We start from the raw sequence: 25374 nt of genomic DNA on the forward strand, positions 1-25374 counted from the left end.
AAGATCTACCTTTTTCAATAGGTTTTTTCCTAGGCACAAAACGTCGTCTATTAGGACGCAAATCTGCACTTTTTTTCAACAAGAGAGAGAATATTTGAATAGGTATTTGGAAAGGTTCAATGATTTGTTAACACAATGTCCACATCATGGTTTGGAAAAGGTTATCAGATCCTTTATGAGGGTTTAGATTATTCCACAACAACCATGGTATAATCTTTGTGTACATGTGGGTTTGAAAACCAACCAGTTGATGCGGTGATGATATTTTTGAATGACATCACCGAAAAGACCCAACAATGTGAAAATAGTGGGGAACCCCAGAAAAAATTCTTCTAGGCAGAGGAAGCGTTAATAGGGTAGAAGGAAGCTTTGAATCAGATACCATAGCAAAAATGTTAGAAGCTTTAGAATTGGGTCACACTGGTAGTCGATTGTAGCCTTTTTGGGAAGGCTAGAATATTGAAGAGCAATCCAATGCTCTTTATAATACCACTAGGTTCGATAACCGTCAAAATTTTGACCCATATTCAGAAACCTATAATCCTGGTTGGAGAAACCATCCGAACCTTTATTGGTCTAAGGTCCAGAGTCAAGGTCAGTTTATTAATTATAATGCTTCCACAGATTTTGGTAAACAACTCAGTTTCAGAATCAGTCAGATAATAAAATCTTAAGTTTAGAGGAATCTCTCACCTTGTTAACTCAGCAAACTGCAAAATTTCAGCTATCAGTAGAACAAAGTCTACAAGCTAGTAACAAGATATAAAAAAATTTCAGCTATAATTTTCAGAGATTTCCCTATTTATTTATATTTAAAAATAGATCATTTATTGAGTCGACTAAGGAAAATTAATTCCATAGGCATTGCCCCAAAAGGGCGTTTGGTCGCTATCTTCCCTAAAGAATGTCTTTTGATATTAGACTGGAAAATACGTTCAAGCACAATAGCCGTTGTTAGTTTTAAAGTGCGTACCAAAACCAGTTTTAAAATGGGAAACAAAGCTCCGTCATTTTCTCCGACGAACTTTCTTCGTACCAGCTGAAAACATTAGTTTCATCATGTGATTGTTAGAAGAGTTTTCTATCTCTTGGTTATTAAAAAAATTATTCTTCTGAGCTGTAAATCTAGCTTCACCGATTCATGTTCCTCCGTAAAGATAGGTGTTACTTTTCTACGACTACGTTTCGATGGTCCGGTGGAGATTCTGACACTGGGGATTTCCCGTTAATTTATTGAAGAAAAAAGATCATTTGTTGAGTCCACCAAGGGCAATTCATTCCACACGAATTGTCCCAAAAGCAGGTTTGGTCGCGAGCTTCACCCAAGAATGTCTTTGATATTAGACTGAAAAAGCATTCGAGCACAATAGCGGTTGTTAGTTTTATAGTGCGTAACAAAACCGGTTTTATGTATCTATTTCTGCACCATAACCAGAAGGTCCAGAACCATTAAATTGTGTCGGTGCAATAAGACAACACAATTTTATGATACTTTTAGCTGACCTGTTGAATTGTGAGGTCAGAAACTGGTCCACAACTATAGGGATTTAGTTGTTCCGGCTATAACTTAAACCTGAGAAAGCACTGGGCTTTAATTCACAAAGATATCTCATTCAGTTTTAATCTTTCATACTTGACAGTCCAAATCCAAGTGCTAACTTTTCATGATCTTCTTGGGGGAAAATATATAGATCGTATCCTCCATGGCGGAGGCTAAAAATGCCAAACAGAAGCTAAACTATATCCGGTTATAGCAATGTTGTTTTTGGGAAAACTCACATTTTTGACGGATTTGCCAACAACATTTGTCATTGTCATGTTGGACTATGTTTTTTTTCTCATCAGCAAAAAATCTTTGAGCTGACGAATTTTGAACTCACGTCACTGATATTATCACCCAGTGACTTCACTGTATTACAATCGAAAGAAAACAGGTATATAATAACCTCAATTCAGTAAAAAAAAATCTAGTTATTTACCGTATGCATACGTAGGCTATAACCGCTGTGGTGGTATCAACAGTTGGTTCACAAGTCTTATTCAGTCAATCGTAGTCGAATATCCGGATCCCACGGAAATTTGTATTAAACAACTTATTTTCACATGAATAAAGTTTGAGACTTGGGAGGAGACCGGAATATGGTATCCAAAAATCGAAAAACCACATGTAAATGTGGTTCCCATTGGACCGGATGTTTGGGGACTCGCTGAAATCGGGTGAAAATAAAGCTCTTTCCTTCCCTACTTGCCATTCAATATAAAAAGGAAAAAGGAAGAAACAATTATATTATTTTGAAGGAAAGAAAATTATACTGCCTTAACTCAAGGAGGAGAAATATACTGTAAAAAAAGAAGAATAATAACAATTATATTATTTTAGGTGCCTGTCTTTCTTTTTTCTCTATGCTTGCTGCAATCTGGACTGGAGTAGTAGTATTGACTAGTGAGCAGCAGCAGCCAGAGATATAGTAGGTAGGAATTTACCGGATTTCTTCTTTTTTATTTATCAAAACTCTTGAATTTAGTTCCCGGAAATCGTGTGTTGGTTTTGTGGATTATTCTTTCTTGTTTCTCTATCAAAATCTCCAGTCCAGGTGAGGTTAGCTGTCATCATTCATTTTTCTACTAGATTTGTCTAAATCTATAAATCTCTTTAGTTTATCCTTTGATTTCTTTCTCTTTTAGAAACTAAAAAGATTTTGTCGGCATTCTTTGGTTTTTAAGTAGTATACAGTGAATGCAGATCTGAAGAACAAATTTATCAATTTTTCTTTCAACAGAAGGAGGAGAAGAGAAAATGGCTATAGATCCGAGACAGATTTTGGGTGGTATTCTTACCTTCACTATGTTTGCAATGCTTGGTAATATGGTCAAGAGAGATCATTTTGATAATCCTATCATTAGTCAGGTATAATTCTCTTTTCTTTTTTCTTTCCAGTTGTTCGATTGAAGTTTCGTTTTCTTTTTCTTTTTTGATGATTTTTGAGAATGAATTGAATCAAATCTGTTTCTAGATAGTCGGATTTGTTTCAATTATGTTTTATAGTTGAGGTACAGCATAATTGAGGTTAAGATATTCTTGAATCTATAGATTTTGAATCTCATTCATTGGGGAGTTATGTTTTTATTGTTTTAAATTATTTGAATTGATTATTTTAATGGTGATAGATTCTTGGCTTGAATACCAGAATTGCAATCTTTATCCTCATCTGCTTTAGTTTTTGGGTCTTGTATGGTCTGTGATTAGGCGATTAGAGCATACGATTAGTCTTCGCATATCGACGAGGCCTGTTAAGTAGTAAACCCCCCACATCCAGGCGGAATCTAGGTGGCTAAATTGTTGACAATATGGGTGCTAGATGTTGACACGGTAAAGTTGGTCCATATATAGTCAGAGGAAGTGGTGCTTGCTTCTATCTGTCTGTTGGCTTATGCAAAGCAGTTGCTATCTCCTCGTTTCAATATGTAGCTGTTCGCTGTAAATTCTAAAAGTTACAGAAGTATTTTGACTTTAAAGTGATGTATTTCTTGTTGTGTTTTGGTTATACTGGTATCTACTGCTTGAGAATGGATGAGTTCTAGTTTGTGTTCTTACCCTCTTAAGTTTCATTAATTTTTATTAGGGGAGAGTTACGGAGTTCCAAGCAGTCGATTTCGAGAAAGTTGAAGTTACAAAGCAAAGTCTTGTTAGTGTCTCTAGAAATGGACCTTGGCAGGAGGCTGGAAACGAGCTTAAGCAGTGCTGGACCAGGCCAGACTCAGGTAAGCTCAACCATGATCTTCTGGAGTTCGATGGTTAAACTCACCATGACTGTTTTCTATTCTTCTCATCTGAAGTTTGTTGGCTAAAAATGCCATGACTGTTTTTTGTGCTTCTCATTTTGTTTCCTTTTCATTATCTTTCGTGGGGTCCTGGTTAAAGTTGAGCACTCCAAGGGCTTCATCACATTCTCGTTGACTAATGGTCCTGAATACCATGTCTCACAGGTATACCGTGCTACCTTAGCTTGATTTTTTGTACAACGATGCAACAATCTTACTTACACGAGTTGGCATAACTTGCCCTGTAACACAGATATTAAAAACAAAAATGGTGACAGATTAGCTATTTTGTGAAACGATTGTAGGGGTTAAACTAGGCTGCTGTCTTAATAGACTTAACTTTACTGCTTCAGGTTCAAAGGATTGGTAAATATTAGATGTCTAAGTTGATTTGATATTAAGTTTGTTTCGTTGGCTGGAGTGAGGATCAAAGATCGCCAATTCATGTGTCCCAGATAATTTTAGAATTGTTTTCTGCCATCTTCACTTTGTCGACTAACTTTGGTTTATCTTCTAGATTGCTGATGCCGTGGCAATTGCCAGATATCTGGGGGCAAAACTTGTACTTCCTGATATCAGAGGAAGCAAAATTGGAGATTCAAGGTAAATTTTGCCTTAACCGTTATGCTTCTTTACTTTCATTCACTTTAATTGCTTTTATTAGTCTAAAATTATAGTTGGCTGCATTCTGTACCTTACTATTCTTGTCATGCTTTGAATTTTGATTGCAATCGCTTCAGGGACTTCGGAGAAATTTACGATGTGGAGAAGTTTGTTGAAAGCCTGGACGGTGTGGTAAAAGTAGTGAAGGAAAAACCTTCTGAAATCTCAAAGTTCGCTGTTATCAGGGTACCCAACATGGTTACTCAAGACTTCATTGCCGAAAACATTAAACCCTTATTTAAAGCAAAGGGTAACATCAGGCTTGCAACTTACTTTCCCTCAGTAAATATGAAAAAGAAGAAAGAAAAAAATGCGTTGGACTCTGTTTCGTGCTTGGCCATGTTTGGGAGTCTAGAGTTGCAACCAGAGGTTCGTGAAGTAGTTGACTCTATGGTGGATAAGCTAAGAACTTTGAGTCGTAAGTCAGATGGTCAGTTCATCGCTGTGGATTTGAGAATGGAAATTTTGGAGAAGACAAATTGTCAAGGTCTTAGTGGAGAGAAAAGTTGTTTCTATCCACAGGACATTGGTTCGTTTTTGAGAAATGTTGGCTTTAACACCGATACTACTATTTACGTGACTCAAAGGAAGTGGCACAAAAGTTTGGATGCTCTCAAGGAAATTTTCCCAAGAACATATACAAAGGTAAGTGACTTTTGCTTCAACTTACATTATCCATAGCATCTCACTGAGTGTTCTTACAAACTGTTTGTAATGCCTCCATGCAAAGTGAGAATAGTACAAACTGTTTTTACTTTTTAGTCCTTTGATGCAAAGGGACGGTGAAATTGCTCAAAGTTAGCTTGTACTTGGTCATGCAGTTCATTACCTCTTCGTATTGCTTATTTAAGTGGTTAACTCTCCTTATTCTGTATATTTGCAGGACAGTATAATTCCTGCAGAAAAGAAAACAAAGTTTCTAAGCTCAGAAAGTTTAGAACTTGAGAAAGCTATCGATTTCCACATTTGCTCGGAAAGTGATGTGTTTGTGCCATCCATCTCTGGTTTGTTTTATGCAAATGTTGCTGGAAAGAGAATTGCTTCAGGGAAAACCCAAATACTTGTTCCAACTGAACGAGACACCTCTTCTCCAACCACAAATTTCATCTCATCGTACATTTCCAAGAAAGACCACTTTGTACATTCATGTTACTGTGAAGTAGGAGCCAGGTAAAAACCTGTCTCTTCATATAGCTAATGAGTCATTCATTGTGTTGCTTTCGGTTTGTCTCTTTCTGCTAGTATCCGTCCTTACACTTCTCGTATCTGGATGAACAAAATTCCATATCCCGCTTTTGTGTACTGGAAGAGAGAAAGGAAAAGAAAAAGTGTAGAGAAAGATCTGTTGTTTGTTAAACTGTGTTGAATGTGTTATAAGTAAAGCTTATAGTCTCTGTTCACCTTTTCTAATGACTTGGTTACCATTTTAAAGCTTAGTTTTCAGTTCACTGTGATGTACTGTTAAATTTTTGTTTTTCTCATGTTTTTCCGGTCAGAGTGATATGTAAATCAATTGGGCTTGAAACCCCAGAATTCTTAATATTATTTAGCTTCATTCCTTGAGTTACTGCCAGTCCTCCGTTAAAATGATACTGGAAATCTGGCATACATTTAGTCAAAATAACAGTATCACTCGTGATGCTGAACATAAGTGACTGATGACTCGAAAGGTTTTTCGATGTTAAATTCCATCCCATTGAAGGCTGGCTAATTACCCCCCGAGTGGATATTAAAAAAAATTAAAATCACACAAGGATCTGATTCGGATTATAAAGAATGGAATTGCTTCGGCTATTTCAGAAAGTTCACAAGTAAATCAGTGCACAACCAAGGAACTCAGATATTTGGTCTCCTCATGGGATGATGATTAAAGACGAATTTTTAACGAAAATGGTAGATGCACCGAAAGCTCTCACCGAGCTGAACCGTGTGAGAGGGGGAGTGGGACCCACTTCTATCCCAATATTGAGAAACATATCCGGACCATTCAATGCCCACTCGGTGCACACCACGGTGTAGCTCCTCGGTGCATCTATCAAAGCCGAATTTTTAATGACTATCCAAGTACTTGGGCTGTCACCCTGTGGCAGTGGCAGTAACAACTATGACTTCATCCAATCGGCCAGTTAGGGATCCCAAGGAGTCACAAACTACATTGTGGTGGAGAAGCAAAAAAAAGAAGTATCCACATAAGCTTGTCGGACATCCATAACTTTCAGTAGCTCCAAGAGTAATCGCACAAAGAAAAGAAAGGAACCAGGTGGCGGATGCACTCAAAAAACTTCAAGAGACAAAACACACATTCTCTGCAATCTCAGTATCAGAAGTGAAGACGGTAGTTTTTGTACTCTACACTTGAGCCACATATGGCAATTCTTAAACCAATATTATTAGGTCTCCGTCTTCCTCATCTCTTAGAAACCCCAAAACTTCAAACAAAATCACCAAAAAAAACCAATTCTTTGTGTTATAATGATCAACGAAATTTCTTACCCAAACGTAGTATGATCATTTGCAACTCATTATCAGCTGATGATGATACTAGAACTCAAAAATTGGTTAAAGAATTTAACCCTGATATTCCAATTGAAAAAGCCATAACACCACCTAGTTCTTGGTATACAGACTCTTCGTTTCTCTCTTTGGAATTTGATCGTGTCTTTTATCGTGGATGGCAAGCCGTAGGTACGTTATCATCGCATTAATCTGCAAACAAAATTTCATCCTGATCAAAAAAGTTCTTCATTTTTTCTTATAGCATAATTAAGTTTTCATTTCCTTGATGTTAAATTGTTAACAAAACGGACGAAATCGATTTGAATTTTGTTACAAATTTTATGGGTATTGCATTTTGCCTATAATTAGAAAGATCAACAATCAGCTTTAGGCCAATCTTTTTGAAATGAGGTGCTTAATCACACCTTATATGAACAATGGTTACTTTGTATTAGGTGTGGGTAGATAATTTTGTGTCAAATATCTCAAGCAGCTGATTTCATTTTCAGGTTATACTGAACAAATAAAAAATCCTTGCGATTTTTTCACCGGAAGGTACTTCCAATCTTCTTGAAAAGAAATGTTGAGCTGGATATATAGATTTCATAGACACTGCAAATTTGGGTTTCTTAGATTTGCATTACCAGATCTTTCAAAAAGGCTAGTTATACCAACAAAAGAGAGACCTGCGTGTTTTTGCCTATCCATGTGCGCTGGATGCATAGGCAAAAACACCTGGTAGAGAAATCAAAGGCCACCATCGGTCGGTCCTTTTTATTGTATTTTTGGTTCTTTAGAAAGGTTAGTAATGCTAGTTCCATGAAAACTGCAGACTGGGAAGTGTACAGTTTGTGATATGTCGAGATACAGATGGTAAAATTCAAGCTTTTCACAATGTTTGTCGGCATCATGCTTCTCTTCTTGCATCTGGAAGTGGGCAAAAGCCTTGCTTCGTATGCCCTTATCACGTGAGTTCTTATATTGTTTCCTGCTTGGTCAAAACTTTCTGTTATTCTATGTCTATGGCTTACCTTGATTCAGGACTCATTAACAGAAATTTAAAAAAAAAGAAAAAAACTCGATATATTTCATGATATGATTGAAGATTAATGTAGCTCAAAAATACATGATATATATATGATTTCTTATGTGTTGTTTCATTGATCTTTAGTCTTATATTATGGCATCTTCAACATTGTTACTCTTTTAGGGCTGGACTTATGGGTTAGATGGTGCACTCCTCAAGGCGACAAAAATAACAGGAATACAAGACTTTAACGTTAACGTATGTGTAGTGCTGATTTTTATCGTCGTATCATTGATTTATTTCCGTTCATCATTATTCTGGAAGTCCTTGGCAGCAACGTTTTATTTCCTATGTTTCCCCTTCCTGACATGGAGAGTAGGAATTTGGGCTAATAGCGTTGCAAGTAGCTACTTGGGGTCCTTTCGTGCTTATCAATTTAGGTGAAAGTATAGTGCAGCCTCAGCTGATGGCTAATAAGACAGTTGGCAACGAATGGCTTGGCAACTGTTCAGAGATATTCAGTGCAAATGGGGTTGATTCATCGCTAAGTTATGTGGCTAGACGTGAATACACCATTGAATGTAACTGGAAGGTTTTCATTCGATCCCATCTCTTTTTCTATTTTTCATTTCAAATAATGCTGTATCTAAAGTTCGAAGTACAATGCGTATATGCGACGTTTCCGTTGAGTGAAAACTTATTTGATTCTTATAAGTGGCAGGTTTTCTGTGATAACTACCTAGATGGTGGTTATCATGTTCCATATGCGCATACAGGTCTTGCATCCGGCCTTAAGCTCGATGCGTACACCACGACAGTATGTTTACTCTCATACCCTTTTTTTGTATATTGAACTATGTAAAAAAAAACTATCATGGTGACAGACATATTATATAACCACGTAATTTTATGACCTTCATGGAGTACCGTTTTTACCGATGTGTGAATTTGGAGTACTTCAGATCTTCGACAAGGTAAGTATTCAAGCATGTGAAAGCAGTACATCTCAGCAACAAGGAGGAGATGATTTTGATAGACTTGGCTCGAAAGCTTTTTATGCTTTTGTGTACCCTAACTTTATGATCAATAGGTACTTACTCTGTCAGATAGAACCTGTTTTCGTCTGGTTTTAAGATTTGTTCTTCTTGCGTTCATTAATTATGGAATGATCTTTCCAATTTCTTATTTATTGGCACCTAATTTGAGAAACCATAATTCTCAGGTATGGTCCGTGGATGGACACTAATTTAGTACTTCCATTAGGACCCAATAAATGTCAAGTAATATTCGATTACTTCCTTGAAGCTTCTTTAAAGGTAGTAGGTATAATAACCTGCATTACCATTATAGGAATCCCATCACTGCATAATGCTGCCTTATTATCTTGCAAATTCATTGGGCATTGATTACCTGTTGTTCTGATTCTTAACGTGTTTAGGATGACAAGGTTTTCGTCAGTCAAAGTCTAGAAGAAAGCGAAAGAGTTCAGGTAAGACGAGGAGCTAGTTTCATTTGTCATTCAGAGAGGGACCTAGTTATTTGTTCTCTTTTAATATAATGCATAAGAGAGAATTTTAAGGGAGCCAGAGATGTTTTGCAGATGGAAGACATCACATTGTGTGAAGGAGTTCAAAAAGGACTTGAATCACCGGCGTATTCTAGTGGAAGATATGCTCCTACTGTTGAGAAGGCAATGCATCATTTCCACTGTCAGCTGTATGAGGACCTCATGAGCAAATGATCTTCATGAGATTGTACATGGAGTATAGTTTTAGGGGGTCTCTTCATATAAGGACGTCTTCATACTTTTTAAAGTGCATTTGATCATTTCCACTGTCAGCTGACCTCGTGAACAAATGATCTTCATGAGATTGTACAGGAAGTATAGTTTTAGGGGTTCTCTTCATATAAGGACGTCTTCATACTTTTTAAAGCGTATTTGTTAGCATAGTGTGGTACTGTTGTGATCAAAATGAAGGAATGCATATACGCTAACTACCATAGAGCAATTCAGTTAATGATTGATAATGTAGCCAGGCTCTCTAAAATGCCTATTTTCAGACTCAAGTATCTTATTGGCGATCGACTTCTGTGGAATTAAGCTAGCTTTGCTGAAACAATACATCTAAATGCAGCCTGCCATTCTGGTTGAAAGTTGTTATCCATATATATCTGACATGACAGACATTTACAGAAAAACCTACAGAATTAGAATCCAAAACCTCTCAGAGCCCAGACCATAGAAAAGAAGAGTCCTCTGCAGTCTTCACATCTCTTCAGTGGCGTCTAATGCTTCAACTTTGTTCAACTAAAACTTCGTACATATAATGGCAAGAAAATATTTAACATACTCCTATTTCAGCTAAAAAGTAATATTTTTATTTTAAATTATTTTTCCTTACATTTCTAGCTCAAGAGCTTCGGATGTGCATGCGTGCACGACCTAAAAAATGTCAAAGCCAGACGCAGCCTCATTTCACAAAACAGAGCGCCGACCAAATGGCTGCTCGATTTAGGACAAACGGCTAGAAAGAGAAGAACCTTAAATAGAACCATTTCTTGGTAATAATATTACTTGCCACCCATGAAAATCTCTATAATTGTAGAAACATTTTCACTAATACAGAACTAACTTGCCATTTACAAATTACAAACTAGCCGTTGTATAGTATTACCATAATTTTGATTCACTCTCTTCACCCACAATGTTAACACAAATCTTTCTCAAATCCCATATCTCTTTATATTTGAGTAGAAAATCTAAGAAGATCATAAAAATAGAGAATAAAGAATCACTAAGATAATATGTCAAATTCAACAAGATGTGCAGCTTGCAAATCTTTAAGAAGAAGATGCGCTGAAGATTGCGTATTAGCTCCCTATTTTCCTTCCACCAATCCTCAAAGATTTTCTTGTGTTCATAAAATCTTTGGTGCTAGTAATATTACTAAAATGTTACAGGTAAATATATTATTTTATACTATTTAGATTCTCATTCTCTTTATTCTTAGATATTATAAAGATAATTTAGATGTTGATAATCATTTTTTAACTTATTAATATATTGCTAATTTGATTTTTAAAACCAACATTTGTAAAGGGAACCCAGTTTTTTCAACTGAATCTTTGATTCGGAGTATATTTTTTATAAATACTTAAGAATATTTAGTTCCTTAATTCTGATTTAGTTATTATTTGTATTATTATATCATTAATTATTAACTTAATTTATAAGTAAATCAACTAAAGTAAAAGAACTACCTATACCCAGACCGGTTAGTTCGTGTTATAGTTTGTCAATCTCCTTAAAAACAATGTTAAAAACGGCATACATTTCGTACCCGGATGACAATGGATTAGTAGTTCTTTTATTGATTTGTTTTATTGGTGAACAAAGAGAGTTTTACCATAGAAGTTGATAAGAATTATATTAAATCATAATCACAACATTTTTCTTAATTTCAATCATAATCTGTTTTGCAGAGGCTTCCAGTGAGTCAACGGTCAGAAGCAGCGGATTGTATGTCTCTGGAGGCCACATGGAGAGTACAAGATCCAGTTTATGGATGTGTAGGCATCATCTCACAGCTGCAGCAGCAAATACTCATGGTCCAAAGTGAACTAGCTAAAACGCAAGGTGAAATTGCATTTCATAATGCTCAGCAGCAACAACAAACACAATTAGCGCAAGAACCAATAATAGGCGGAACTCAATGGCTATTCCAATTTGGCCAACCATCATCGTCGTCCACGAATATCAATGTCAATCAAGAAGACATGATTAGCAACTTGGATCAACAACCGTTTCTTGATTTTCTTAATCGATAGAGAGATTATTTAAGTGGTTTCCCCTTTTAGTATTTTCTTTTGTACCCATTTCTGCGTACACCGCTTATTATTTTGTTCGTTGATCATGTTTTACTTCTTTCATTCGCCGTGATAATTTTAGTAAAAATAACCATCTAGTCTAATCCACCAAGTAGAAAACAAATCTTTTTCCTTGGCGGCCATTTATGTTTTCTTTTATGTTTTATATACCAACAGAGAAATTTGGAGTAGAGTGGCTCATGTCCTTGTTTAAGGCCCTCTTTGTTAAATGGTTCTTACAAATATGACACCAGTCCAGTTTTAAAATGGGGAGAATACTGCTTGTTAAGCCAGTACTGAGTTGAGTTTTGGTGTTAAGCCAGTACTGAGTTGAGTTTTGGAATTGGTCAGTGGGAGCACTGAGTTTATCCAATTCATAGAAAGAATACCATGTCGTCGTTTGACTCATGGTGGAGTGAAGATTGCTACAAGGTTATCACAGCCTTGGACTTTGTAAGGAATTATTTGCTCAGTTCACTGGGTTAAACGAATTCAAAAAGAAAAAGAAAAGAAAAGGGTAATCAAACAGCTTTATAGAGTTTTCTCTTTTTTGAACTCTGCTGCGTCATTGTGATGTATGTAAAAATTTCTCCAGATGCAATTCAGTGTTCATCTTAGCAAGCTCAAATCAATCACTTTTACCTATCTTTACTTATCAATCTTTGGAATTCTAGAGTCATTCACTAAGACTATCATTTGTGTACATATTTACTCTTCTAATTATGTTGCTACTGAAATCAAAAGAACAAGAAAAATAGACAATCAACTTCATACAAAACAAACCAACACCAAGCACAAGTCTAGTATTCCGGGAATCCCAAATATTTACAAGAACAAAACCAGGGTAATTACATTCAAGGGAAGGAAAAACAAGCAACAGATTAATCCTAAACATCCGAAAGTTTTTAAATTTCATTACAACCCTCTTTACACAACCAAAAATCAAGGTTTCAATCTTGCAAATTCTTCTGACAAGAAAAATTCTACCAGTTCTTCGACTGCAACTCCCAAAGCTGCCTTCCAAACCATGCATTTGTCACCAACAGAACCCCAAAATTACAGTATGCATCACAAAACAGAAACCCCTAACACCCTTCAAATAAAAAACCATAAAAGAACTTACCACCAAATGATAGCTATTGAAACCCCCTCTTCTCCAAGCACTTCTTCAGCAACACTAAATATCATCAATTTCCCCACAAATTTTCACGAACATGTTCAAGAGTATTTTTGACTGACAAGTCCAAATATTCTAGTTCAAAGGGAATTGATAGTACCTTCCGGACAATCATTCAGAATCGTCCTCATCATCCTCAGTGTCGCTGATGTAGTTCAACTCATCAAAGATATAATAAGTACCCTTACCATCATCACTGTCTGAAGTTTTATAAGGCCCTTGAAGTTCCTCATCCTCATCATCATCGCCATCTGTGCAGGGATCCATCGCACTAGAAAATACAGGCTCTCCATCATTATCCAATCCAGGAATTTCCTCTCAGTCAGAATCAACATTTAGCGGTTCTGACATGGTCCGAGCAAACTTACGGGGATTGTGTGCCTTTTCTGCAAGATAGTGTTTATACATCTCCTCCTCATACTCATGCCTCTTCCTTTCTTCTTCTCTAATTTTCTTGCTCTCTTTTCCATTTTCTTGGAATCACCACTACTTTCCTCCATTTATTCTTCTTCCCACTCTTTCTTTTCTTCATTTTCACTATCACTTTCAGTCATACTTCGAGTCTTCCCAAATGAAACTTTTCATTCTCCTCTGCGCTGGAGCCTCCTCTTATGTCGTCGTGCATCAACAACATCCAACTTTCTTAACCATAGTTGAAACTCCTCATCATTCTCAATTCTCTGTCTCTCATACTCTTCTCTCTCTTCTTGCTCTTCTTCTTGGTCTTCTCCAATTGCACATGATCTATCAATCTCTCCATCTCCTCACTGGTCAAAGCTTCAACTGCTCCCTTTGCATGTCGCATTTCATCGGAATCAGGTGGTAAGCCTAGATTTCCTCCGCCGGTGGAACTGGATGCAACATTGGCCATTGTCTCCTCTCCTAATCTCTTACCCTCTTTGTTCTTCTCTTTTCCTAATTTGGTATAATACTCGGCTTATTACCCTGCATCTCTTAAATAAAGGTGGTAGATTAGCCATAAATGGTATTTTATGGCATTTGGTCAAGCATCTTGTGGCTTGGATATTCACGCCACTTCAATGCCATGCGCAACCCTTAGATACCATCATTACCCTACTAAACCCTATTTTCAAAGTCTAATTTTAGACGTTTCATTTGCCTTCAATTCTGTTGGAATTACCTTTAAGAGGAATGCAATTAGGCCACATAATCTTGAGCAGTTTATTTGGGTTTTAATTAAAAATATTGGTTTTATGCAGATTCAGAGCAAGCAGCACCTGTTGGGAGGCATTGTTTTTCATTGGGGTACCAACAACAGTTAGATTATTTCTTTCCAGTCCCGGGAAAGCATGCCTCTTCAAGTCATAGAAAAACCTTTTTTTTTTAACACTAGTAAAATCTAATTTTAACCCTAATAAATCTCAACCTCACCATCAACAATTTTTATTTTCACCACCCACAACTACATTTATGACAGTTAGAAGTTTGTACAAAGTTACTCAGGATTGGTATCTATGGCAAGACAAAGTTCTTAAATACTCACCAACCTTCATATCCATCATGCTTACGCTTGAACTTGACGTACAAAGAATAATGTTATGTAATTTGGTGAAGTATACCACTTGCTTGTTTCTTAGTCACAAATACCACGTGACATCCAAGCCAACGTCCCTTTCCATTGCTCTAATAAAGGGTACCAAGTTATATAGTATCTCTGATAAGAGCTCTTTGTTTAAATATAAAAATTGGGAACCTTTCATAAAACCATACCATTCTCCACCTCCCCACTTTTCAGACTTTATTCAACCCTCTCAGAGTTTCCATTTTAAGGATCAGACTGCCTTTAGTGACTCAATCTGGATGTATCTCCAATGTTGCATGAAAGGACCTTATCACTACCATAGCACTGATACAAGAATCTTTTTCTTTCATATCTTTATTTTAGTCCCAAGCCAACTTTTCTTCTCTGATAAAATCATTATTCTCACCATCTCTATTATAATCTATATGGAATTCCCTTCACCTCAGACATCTACTTCATCTGAAAATCTTAAAATTCAAAACCTCACCAAACAAAAGGCAGAAAAACTTACCCTACCCTATTCTCTTGCTGAACCGGTCTTCATAAATAAAACTGTTATATTAGATGAAGATGATAATAGTTGGAAATGGTTCATGGTTGGCTATATTTGTTGTGAAACTCTTATCCCCACCTCTTCTATTCGTTACTATATCTGCAACCAGTGTCCTTTAGCTCAATCCCCTTCTGTCACTACCTTCAATGGTTTGAAAAACAAAGTCCTCATCAGATTCATAGCAGATATTTATTTCATCAGGGTTAATTCTCAGAGACCTTGGTATGCTTGTGGGAATTTAATGTTTCTCAAAGTTGTTCCACCAAATGGCTGGCCTGCAAAGTGCAAATCATCAAATCTTTTTTGTTGAAGAACTATTTTGGCTCATTCTTTGTAACATTACAAAAGAATGTACCGAGTTTGATGATCTCAAGAAACTTATCTCAAGATTGTGAACTGGTAGAAGCTCAACCACCTTATGATAATCATCCTTTGAAGAAAAATGTCAAGGTCTGTATTAGAGTGTGTGTGCAGAAATCTTTACCAACAGGAAGAGTGCAACCTTTCCTAATTGAATGCAGATACTATAAAGTCCCTAAGTACTTCTTGTCGAGTGTTAGATCATAAAGATGCTAACTGCCCAGCTTGGAAGGCTAAACAGGAGCTCATTCAAGAATCAACTGCTCCAAATTCTAAATATGTTCTCCCAGCTGTTTCAAAATTAATGATGCCAAAACAAATGGAGACTCAACATTCTCTACCCACTACCAATTTGGTTATACAAGATACCATCATGTCTCCAGCCGAAGTCGTACAAGAAACTCAAACTGAGGTCATCAATGCTCATGTTAATACTAACGGAAAATCAAAGATTTAGCTCAAGGCACAAAAAATGTGGTTTAAAAAGGTTTAACCAAAAATCTCCAGATGGGTCCCTTTGTTAGTCGTTCTACTGCGCTAAAAATCTTTGATGTTGGGCAATCCAGCAAAGATATTCTCATTTGAACAATGGTCTTCCAGTTATTTTTAAACAAGTTACTACACAGATTGTCACAGTTGGAACCTCAAGTACTCCTTATGAATCTTTGAATCGGGGCCCGATTCGAACAACCAACTCGTCTAGAAGATTCAAAACGGTTGCAGTTCTAACAAGTCATCCTACCATAACTAAAGAAGAAACAATATATGTTGCTACGGAGCATGACGCCCTATCTAATCTTAAGAGAAAGATTAACCCAAGAGCTGATCTGAGAAAGCGTACCAGAACTAGTAATTCTACTCTAGCTAGCATTGTGGTTATTCCAAATGAATCTGAAACTTCGGAACCTGATTACTAAAAGCTTTGTCCCCCTATTACCAATTTAGGAGATCTCCCTGCCATTGAGCTCTCTAAATGTTCTCTCAACACCCATTATCTGGTTGACCCCTATAGTAGTTATAATGTACCTGCTGATGCTACTCCAAGCAATGACAATGTCCGCAATAATTCCTTTCTTGAGGCTGCTTCTCTGAATCTCGATTCTACCCATGAGACTAATCAAATTGATGGTTCTAATAATTATTCTCTTGATGGTGGTTCTGCTTCCACCACTCAGGTAAATTCTAATCCTTCTCACCCTATCATTGATCCCATTAATGTTTCCACCAACTCCAATCCTTTACCTGTTAATAATGTTAATGTGCTTGGCTGGAATATTAGAGGATTGGGAAAGAAGACGGCTAACAAAGAGCTGATCCTTCTATGTAGAAATATTAACCCTGATATAATCTTCTTGTCAGAAACCAAAATGAATAATGATCTGGCTGCTAGAAGACTGAATTTTTTTGGTTATCCCTGTACCTTTAATAAGGGTGCACAGGAACCGAGCCGAAGAACCGCACCTTGCCGAAACCGTTGGAACCGTACCTGGTTTTGTGCCGAACCGAGGAAGGGGGTACGGGTATCGGTTCAAAAACTGAGAACCGTCCTCTTGGGGGTACATGCACACGACCCTATTCATGTCCCATACCGTCCCATCCCGTTTGTACCGAATAATACTGATCATTAGATTTAGGGATTTAATCTGATGGTGGTGTATATAGAAAAATTAGGTCAGAAGAACTCATTTTATTTTTCCTCCTTCTTTGCGGCTCCTCTTTCTCTGAGAAGGAACACCACCTCTTTCTCTCGTATCTTCTATTTATTATTTTATCACCTCTTTCTCTGTACCGTATTTTTTTAAAATATGATGGGCATTTCGTCAGTAAGTTCAGTAAACCTTTCTTACGATACATTAAGTTTCGTTTAAAGGGGAGGAGTACTGCATCTTAAAACCACATTTTTGTAATCAAACAGGCTTCGTCTATGAGAATTTCGGCAGAAAGATTTATAAAATTGAGAGCAATTGGTGCCCCTGCATCCGTCCTTTGTCTAGCTCTCCAGGGCGTCTTTCTTGGTTTTATGGATACGAAGACTCATTTGTTCTATGTAGGCAAGCGTCTTTTGATGTCATCCATCCTTTTAGACTTGCATGTATATCAATTAATCTTTACTACATCCAACATATTTTCGAGTACATACGATACTTCCTTTTCTTGCAGCTAATATTTGATTTATGTGTACGAGTTGGCAATGTTATATCTATATTAATTCTTGTTTCCATTACTGACATATGCGTTTCGCCTGGGTGTAATTGATTCAGTCATTGCCAACGTTTCATCTCAGAATGTCATTTCGTATTTTACTTCGCTAATTATACAACTGTATTCAACATGGAAATGATTTGAAACTTTCTAATTTGTGGTACTTTACAGAAAGAAAATCTATCTGAAATTATGACAGAAAGTATCGACTGGTACCGGAACCGTCTCTGGTACCGTACTTGTCCCGCGTGGTACCAGAACCGAGGAAAGAGGTACAGGTACCGGTCCAAAAACTAAGAACCGAGACTACATAGGTACAGGTACTCAGCCTCGGCAAGAACCGAGCCGAACCGTACCGTGTGCACCCTTAACCTTTAATGTCCCAAGTATTGGTAGAAGTGGGGGTCTTGTTCTTGCTTGGAAAAATTGAAATTCACCTCAATGTTTTATCTTCTAATTTGAGGGGCATCTATGTTACTTCCACTGACATTATCCATTCTAAGTTGTGTCACTTACACTTCGTATATGGTGAGCCAAATAGTAGTCTTAGACAAGCATTTTGGGAAAGTCAGTGTCAATTACCTCTTTTACCTGTAGAAGAACCTTTTTTTTTATAGGTGATTTTAATGCTTTTCTAGGGACTGAGGATAAAAATGGTTGCCTAGAAGTAGATGATTCTGATTTTCTTAACCTTAGAAATTTTTGTGACACCTTTGATTTTCATGATTATGGGTTCTCTGGCCCTAGGTTTACTTGGTATAATATGCAACAAGGTCCTAATCTCATTATTGAACGTCTTGATAGATGTCTTATTAATCCTACTGCTGAAACCTTGTTTCCTAAATTGTGTGTTAATAATTTTCCTAGAGACTCTTCTGATCATTGTCCCATGCATATTGGTTTTAATTATGATGATATTTGTATGCCTAGGCCCTTCCACTTCATGTCTATGTGGATAGAATATCCCACTTGTAGGGATATTATAGCCAATTCTTGGTCTGTTTATGATGTTGGATCTTCTGCTTACAAGCTTAAAGCTAAACTTTTAAATACTAAGAAAGGTCTTAGGGACTGGAACAAATCCTCTTTTGGTAATATTCAAAATAATATTTCTACCACTAGAAAGGAATTAGTTGACTCTCAGACCATCTCTCCTACAGATTGTAAGGCTATTTCTAGACTTAAAACTAGATTGGAATATCTCTACAAACTGGAAGAGCTTTACTGGAAAGATAAATCCAGAGAGGTGTGTCTCTTGGAAGGTGATAGAAATTCACCATATTTTCATAGAATCACCCTATCCAGGATAAAGAGAAATTATATTAGTTGGATCAAAAATGTTGCTGGTACTATTCTAACTAATAGAAACAGTATTGGCACATCCTTTGTTGATTATTTCAAGAATCTATATTCCTCTCACCCCCAACAACTTCAAGATGAGATTCTTCTTGACCTCCCTGTAAAGTTTTCTGAAAATGATAATTCCATCTTAAATTCTCCTCTTTCTGAAGAGGAAATTAAGAATGTTGTTTCTCAAATGGGTGGAAAAAAGGCCCCTGGACCTGATGGTTTTACTGGTCTTTTTTTATAAAAAAACATTGGGAAATTGTGGGAGAAGTTGTTGTTGATATGACCCAAACTTGCTTTAGAACTGGTAATGTAGCAAAAAATTTTAATCATACCAACATAGCTCTCATCCCCAAAATCCCTCTAGCCGAGTTGGTCTCTCAATATAGACCCATAAGACTTTGTAACTTCATTTACAAGATCTTTTCTAAAACTCTAGATAACAGATTAAAGCCCTTTATGAATAATATTATTTTCCAAAACCAAAGATCCTTTATTCCTAAAATAAGTATTTATGATAACATCCATCTAGCTAATGAGGCCATCTATGCTGTAAACCACCATGATAAAGCTGTTGGCATTGCTGTCATTAAGCTTGAAATGTCTAAGGCCTATGATAAGTTAGAATGGTCTTTTCTGGAGAAAGTTATGAAAAAAATGGGTCTATCTGATCATTGGGTCAAACTCATAAATCAATGTATCTCCACTGTTTTTCTCCTTAATGGTATCCCCACTGGCCTGATCAATCCAGAAAGAGGGCTAAGACAAGGGGACCCTCTGTCTCCTTACCTTTATATTATTTTCTCTGAGGCTCTTTCTTCTTATATAGATGTTCTAACTAGAAAAGGTTTGGTTGAAGGCATAAAGGTGTGTAAAAATGCTCCTGCCATGACCCACCTTCTTTTTGCTAATGATTCCTTACTCTTTTCTAAAGCTACTATTGAAGATTTCCAGACTATCAAAGAGTACCTTCAAAAGTACTACTTGGCCTCTGGCCAAGAAATCAATTTTGATAAGTCTGGTATTTTGTTTAGTAAGAAAAATTCTAGAACACCTTAAATTGCATCTCTCTAATATCCTTGATATTAGTAATAAGGAATTAGGAGAAAAATATTTGGGTACTCCTACTGCTTTTAAAACTTCAAAAATCCAAACCCACATGGATTTTCTCCAGGCTGTTAATGCTAGGATCGCTATCTGGATTCATAAGCTTCTTTCCCAAGCTGCTAGAACCACCTTAATTAAGCACATTGGTCAGGCCATCCCTCTTTATCAAATGGGTGCCTTCCTTATCCCCAAACACCTGTGTAGAAAGATGGATTCTCATCCTTGTAAATTTTGGTGGGGGAAACCCTTGACCCAAAAGATAGAAAACTGCATCTTATGGGTTGGGACATTCTTTGTTCTCCTAAGTCTGAAGAGGGCTAGGGTTCAGGAAAGATGAACTTAATAATCTTGCTATGGTTGCTAGGAATGCATGGAGGATTATTGAAAATCCTGACTGCCTGCTAGCTTGCACTCTTAAAGCAAGATATTTCCCTAAAACTGATTTTTTGAATGCTAAGTGTCCTGCTAATTTTTCTTGGACCTGGAAATGTCTGCATGCTATTAAAGAGCTCATTAAACCCTTTATTTCTTGGATTGTTGGAGATGGTCAATTTATTGATCCTTGGTGTGACAAATGGATTCCTTCTTTAGGATCTGTTGTGCCTAATCTCTTGGTTCCTCCAAATCCAACTATAAAGGTTTCTTACTTTATTAATCTCATTACTAGATCTTGGGATGTAGATAGATTAAACACCCACTTTGATGATTCTTCTGAAAAGAAGATTGTCACTATTCCCTTAAGCCAGTTTTGCACTTCTGATAGGAGGGCTTGGGATCTTTCAAAGAATGGTTGATTTACCTCTAAATCTGCCTACTTGGGACTTCGAGGGCTCAGGCCTTCCCCTTGTAGTGTTCTTTGGAAGCATATTTATAAAATTAATGTGCCTTACAGAATTCAAGTGTTCACTTGGAAAGCTGCCAGAAATGCCTTACCTTCTAGAATTGTCCTTCATACTAGAATGCCAATGAACTCTGTTGATTGTGCTAGATGCAATGATCCTTATGAATCTATTATGCATGCTCTTTTCATGTGTCCTTTTGCTAGTCGTGTTTGGTTCTTATCCTCTTTCTGTGTTAACACTCAATCCTTTAGTAGTAAAACTTTTATTGATTGGATGATATTTTGGTTAGTTAATCCTGCCTCTAAGCACCATGAAGAGGATCAATGCTTGTTTATTGCTATTTTTTGGTCCTTGTGGAAAAGTAGGAATAACCTTATCTTCCAAAATAGCAAAGAAAACTATACTGCAGTCCTGATGAGAGCCAGGGAAATGCTATTAACTAGGAAAACTAGCGCTTCTGCTTCCCTTCTGGGTCATGTTAGTGTTTGTGACAAATGGATGCCCCCACCAACTGGATGGATAAAATGGAATATTGATGGTGCTTATGATGAAATTTCTGGAAAGTATGGTGCAGGATTTGTGATGAGGGACTTCTCCAACACTACCTCCTTTTGTGCTTCTATAGTATTTCAAGTGGAGTCTGCCGAGGAAACTGAAGCCAGAGTTATTTGGGCAACTCTAAAGAAAGCTGTGGAGCAAAAGCTTACCCATCTAATTATAGAAAGTGATGCTCAGAGTCTGATCAACCAATTTTCAGCTGGCTTGTTTGATGGGAACTCTAGAACGGATGTTATTTTTAAGGAAATTGAGTTTTTCTCTTCTAGTGTTGTAGCCTGTTTGTTTATTTTCCAACCACGAACTTGTAATTTTGTGGCTCATGAACTTGTCCTTTGGGCTAAAACAAGCAATTCTACCATGTACTGGTCTGTTCCTCCAATTTGGCTTATGCCTTTTGTTGAGGGGGATCATTAGCCTTTTTGAAGAAGGCTATTATTGGGGCGTCACACTCCAATAGAGGGGCTTCACTTGGATTATTAGTGTCCAAAAAAGTGGTTATGGGATATCCTAACACAAAAACAAAATGTCTAGATTACCCTTGAACTAAAATAAAAACTTAAAAACCTAGTTTTTTTCTCCTCAATAAACCACCGGACGATCAAATTCATCACCAATAACCGAATCAAGAATTTGAAGAAGCACGATTTCAAACTCCTCAACAAGAACCCATGGTTTATGTTAGGTATTAGCCGATAACTCATCTTGTTTTTACTCGTTTTTGTGCTAAAAATAGGTTAGATTGAATGAAATTGAAGTCAAATTAGGGTTTTAATTGCGTTTCTGAAGGTGTTACGGTTGGCTTCGCTAACCGTAATTATAGTTTCTGTAGATATTACGGTTAGGTTTGGATGATTCCAAACCGTAATTATAGTTTCTGAAGATATTACGGTTAGGTTTGGATGATTCCAAACCGTAAATCTAATTTGCATGTGGTATTCCCAGCCGTAAAATTTGTATTTCCAACCGTAGGAACAAAATCTAAATCACAGAAAAATTTACGGTTGATAATGAAAAATTCGAACCTAGCCGTTAACTGAGTTACGGTTTGGAATTGTGTAAAACCCAACCATAAACTGGGTTACGGTTGGGTTCGTAGTGCCATTTTCCCAACCGTAATGGTTCTACGACTGGGTTTTGTCTCATTGATTACCAGTTACGGTTTGGAGTTCATCTAAACCTAATCGTAATCAGAGGTTACTTTAGCTAATTTTGAGCGAAATTGAACTCATTGGAGATAGTTTAGAGGCATATAAATTTTTCTTTTCTTCTCTCTAATTTTTTTCCCACAAAAACTTTGTCCCAAAATTCACCAAGTATATAACAAATTCATTAGTTTAATTTTTATCTAATTAAATAAAATTAACATTAACTAAACGGTCCGCGAGTTATAACCCCAAAGGTGTCACTATCCATATACAAAAACTCCAACAAAACAAATTGTTCACAAAAACCCCATTTAATATAAACTGTCTATATTACCCTTCTAGTTTATATCACCCCAACAAAAACAAAAATCAACCACACTTTAATTCTTATTATATTGTCACCCCCCAACAAGAAATAAACAACTACCAATAAGTACCGCCGCTACCGATAACCACCGCCACCACTTCCGACCACCGCCGCCACCGCCACCACCTCCGACCACCGCCAACGCCACCTTCCGCCACCGCCGCCACCTCCGACCACCACCTCCGCGCCGCCACTGACCACTACCGCCGCCGCCGCCACCGCCACGACCACCACCGCTCCGCGCCGCCACCACCACCCCCGACCACCGCCCGCCACCACGACCACCACCGCCGCCGCCGCCGCCACCGACCACCACCGCTCCGCCGCCCGCCGCCGCCACCGATACTGCGCAATTGCACCACCACTGCCAGCCACCCTACCATCCAGCACCACCATTGTCGACCACTACCGCCAACACCTCCGACCACCACCACCACCACCGATACTACGTAATTGCACCACCAATACCAGCCACCCTACCATCCAGCACCACCGCCGACCAAAACCAGCACCACGACCGCCCACCACCACCACCTCCCAAAAATACGTTTGGTTTCATCATAAATAAGATGAAACCGATTTTGGTTTCATCTTGGTTTCGTGAGAAATCACCTGCAAGAAATTTTTTAAGAGGTATTATACATCTTCATGGATAGAAATACATTGTTGAAATACGATGAAACCGATTTTGGTTTCATCATAAATAAGATGAAACCATAATTGTTTTCTGCGCTTCAACAGCAATACCACCAGTTATGTCTCAAGACCCATTACTCAGCTTCACCTGGTATATCTTTCCATCTAGGTTTACAGGCAATTCCTCATTATATTACAGCACTTCATTGCACCTGCAACTACAAATTCACTTCAAATCCCATACCCACTGCATTACTGCCTTCCATTTCAGTTCAAGCTCATACCTGAACACCACAGATGCTCCATCTCAGGCTCAGTTTGATCTTCAACTGGACCTGCAATATCCATATTAATTAAACCAGAGCAACACCAGTTCCTCCATGGATTCTGATTATCACCAGCTGCAGTTCATAATCACCACCAACATAGGCATCTCAGTTCTTCTCTACACTCTCAACCTGCAACTGTACTTAAAAACCATTCTCAAGCATCAGCTCAAACCATTCTTCATAGAGAACCAACTCAAAGACAACACCAGTACCACCTTCTCTATAATATTAACTTCAGCTGCAACCGGAGCTTACTAGCAGCATCAAATGAAACTCGTCACAAGACCCTGTCACTGCAATAACCATATCAAACCCATCACTGCAATAACCATATCAACAATACCAGCAGCTACACTTGCACACTTCCAATCTGAAAGCAGCGACAGCAACATCTCCTAGATGACTCTACTCAGCTCCACAATCCAATTCACCACCTGCAATTGCCTCCCATTTCAATTCTAGCCATCATTTTTCTCTATTAAACCTTCTTTTGGACCCTCTCCTTCACCTAATTTCAGAATCAGATTCCACTGTTTCCAGAACAGTTTCCTGTTTCTTTTCTTCTTGTAGTAAAGAAGTTTCATCAACTTTATTCATCCCAAGAGCATTCCTTAATGTATCCATCTTTCTCTCCTTTCTAGCATCAATTTGATGGGTCTGACTGAGTACCTGACACCCTGAATCAAACACAAGCAGTTCCAACATATCAGTAATAAGATATAAGAATATTGGCCAACAAGAATAGAATAGTTACTTTTCTCTTTCCATATGCTCAAATCATCTCAAGTAGGTACTCGGAAATTAAAAAGAGCATGTTTTAGGGAGATGCCTCCTTCACTTACGCTGCACACAAGTGTCGGTGCAGGAGTCAAAAGAGGGCCACACTGTGGTACTTATACAAGTTTTCAAGTTCAACAGGGGCACCTAGTCTAACCACTCTAACCATAGATGATAACTATCAGATTGAACTGCAAAATATGACTTTCAAATGTATGCATGGCAGCTCAACATTAACAATCACACAGCAACCACAAGCTCAACATTAGAAATGTGTGATCTATTTCTGCTGCGCCTATTTTCATTTCAACATCCACAACTGGAGAAGAAATGTTGCAGTTGTCTTGGATACAACAACATCACAACAACACAGATCCATGCTCTATGCTACAAACACATATTATCAACTTCCAGCACCACCACTGCCGACCACCGCCGACCACCACCGACTAAAACCAACAACATCGCCAACACCCGCCAACAAGCACCACCACCACTGACCAAAAATTAGATAAAACCAATTTTGGTTTCATCATAAATACGATGAAACCATAAT

The 25374-nt window shown here is 37.6% G+C and overlaps 4 protein-coding genes across 9 annotated transcripts; all 4 read left to right on the plus strand.

The window, feature by feature from the left end:
* The first annotated feature begins 2291 nt into the window (after positions 1-2291).
* Positions 2292-6048, plus strand: LOC113358626 (protein MANNAN SYNTHESIS-RELATED 1-like). Of its 4 annotated transcripts, none has more exons than XM_026602229.1 (7): positions 2292-2594; positions 2781-2908; positions 3624-3762; positions 3923-3987; positions 4340-4425; positions 4563-5130; positions 5369-6048. In XM_026602229.1, exons 2-7 carry the CDS (start codon positions 2798-2800, stop codon positions 5657-5659), a joined length of 1260 nt encoding a protein of 419 aa, XP_026458014.1. In that variant the 5' UTR covers positions 2292-2594; positions 2781-2797; the 3' UTR covers positions 5660-6048. The 4 variants fall into 4 exon arrangements, with proteins under 4 accessions (XP_026458014.1, XP_026458013.1, XP_026458015.1 ...); XM_026602228.1 differs by having other exon boundaries at positions 2292-2472; XM_026602230.1 differs by having other exon boundaries at positions 2483-2599.
* Positions 6049-6661: 613 nt separating this feature from the next.
* Positions 6662-10075, plus strand: LOC113358627 (choline monooxygenase, chloroplastic-like). Of its 3 annotated transcripts, none has more exons than XM_026602233.1 (10): positions 6662-7170; positions 7491-7536; positions 7814-7949; positions 8192-8266; positions 8388-8600; positions 8730-8825; positions 8971-9098; positions 9231-9331; positions 9447-9497; positions 9609-9627. In XM_026602233.1, the coding sequence occupies exons 1-9, from the start codon at positions 6852-6854 to the stop codon at positions 9449-9451; spliced, it is 1119 nt and encodes a 372-aa protein (XP_026458018.1). In that variant the 5' UTR covers positions 6662-6851; the 3' UTR covers positions 9452-9497; positions 9609-9627. The 3 variants fall into 3 exon arrangements, with proteins under 3 accessions (XP_026458018.1, XP_026458019.1, XP_026458017.1); XM_026602232.1 differs by having other exon boundaries at positions 6666-7170; positions 9231-9324; positions 9609-10075; XM_026602234.1 differs by lacking the exon at positions 9231-9331 and having other exon boundaries at positions 9609-10075.
* An 885-nt stretch (positions 10076-10960) lies between these two features.
* On the plus strand, positions 10961-11836 carry LOC113360631 (LOB domain-containing protein 23-like). Its single transcript, XM_026604122.1, has 2 exons — positions 10961-10969; positions 11492-11836. The coding sequence occupies exons 1-2, from the start codon at positions 10961-10963 to the stop codon at positions 11834-11836; spliced, it is 354 nt and encodes a 117-aa protein (XP_026459907.1).
* An 8681-nt stretch (positions 11837-20517) lies between these two features.
* Positions 20518-21978, plus strand: LOC113360632. The gene is made up of 2 exons (XM_026604123.1): positions 20518-20909; positions 21057-21978. Exons 1-2 carry the CDS (start codon positions 20518-20520, stop codon positions 21976-21978), a joined length of 1314 nt encoding a protein of 437 aa, XP_026459908.1.
* The last annotated feature ends 3396 nt before the right edge of the window (positions 21979-25374 follow it).

Source organism: Papaver somniferum, chromosome 3 (genome assembly GCF_003573695.1).
Source record: "Papaver somniferum cultivar HN1 chromosome 3, ASM357369v1, whole genome shotgun sequence".
NCBI lineage: Eukaryota > Viridiplantae > Streptophyta > Magnoliopsida > Ranunculales > Papaveraceae > Papaver > Papaver somniferum.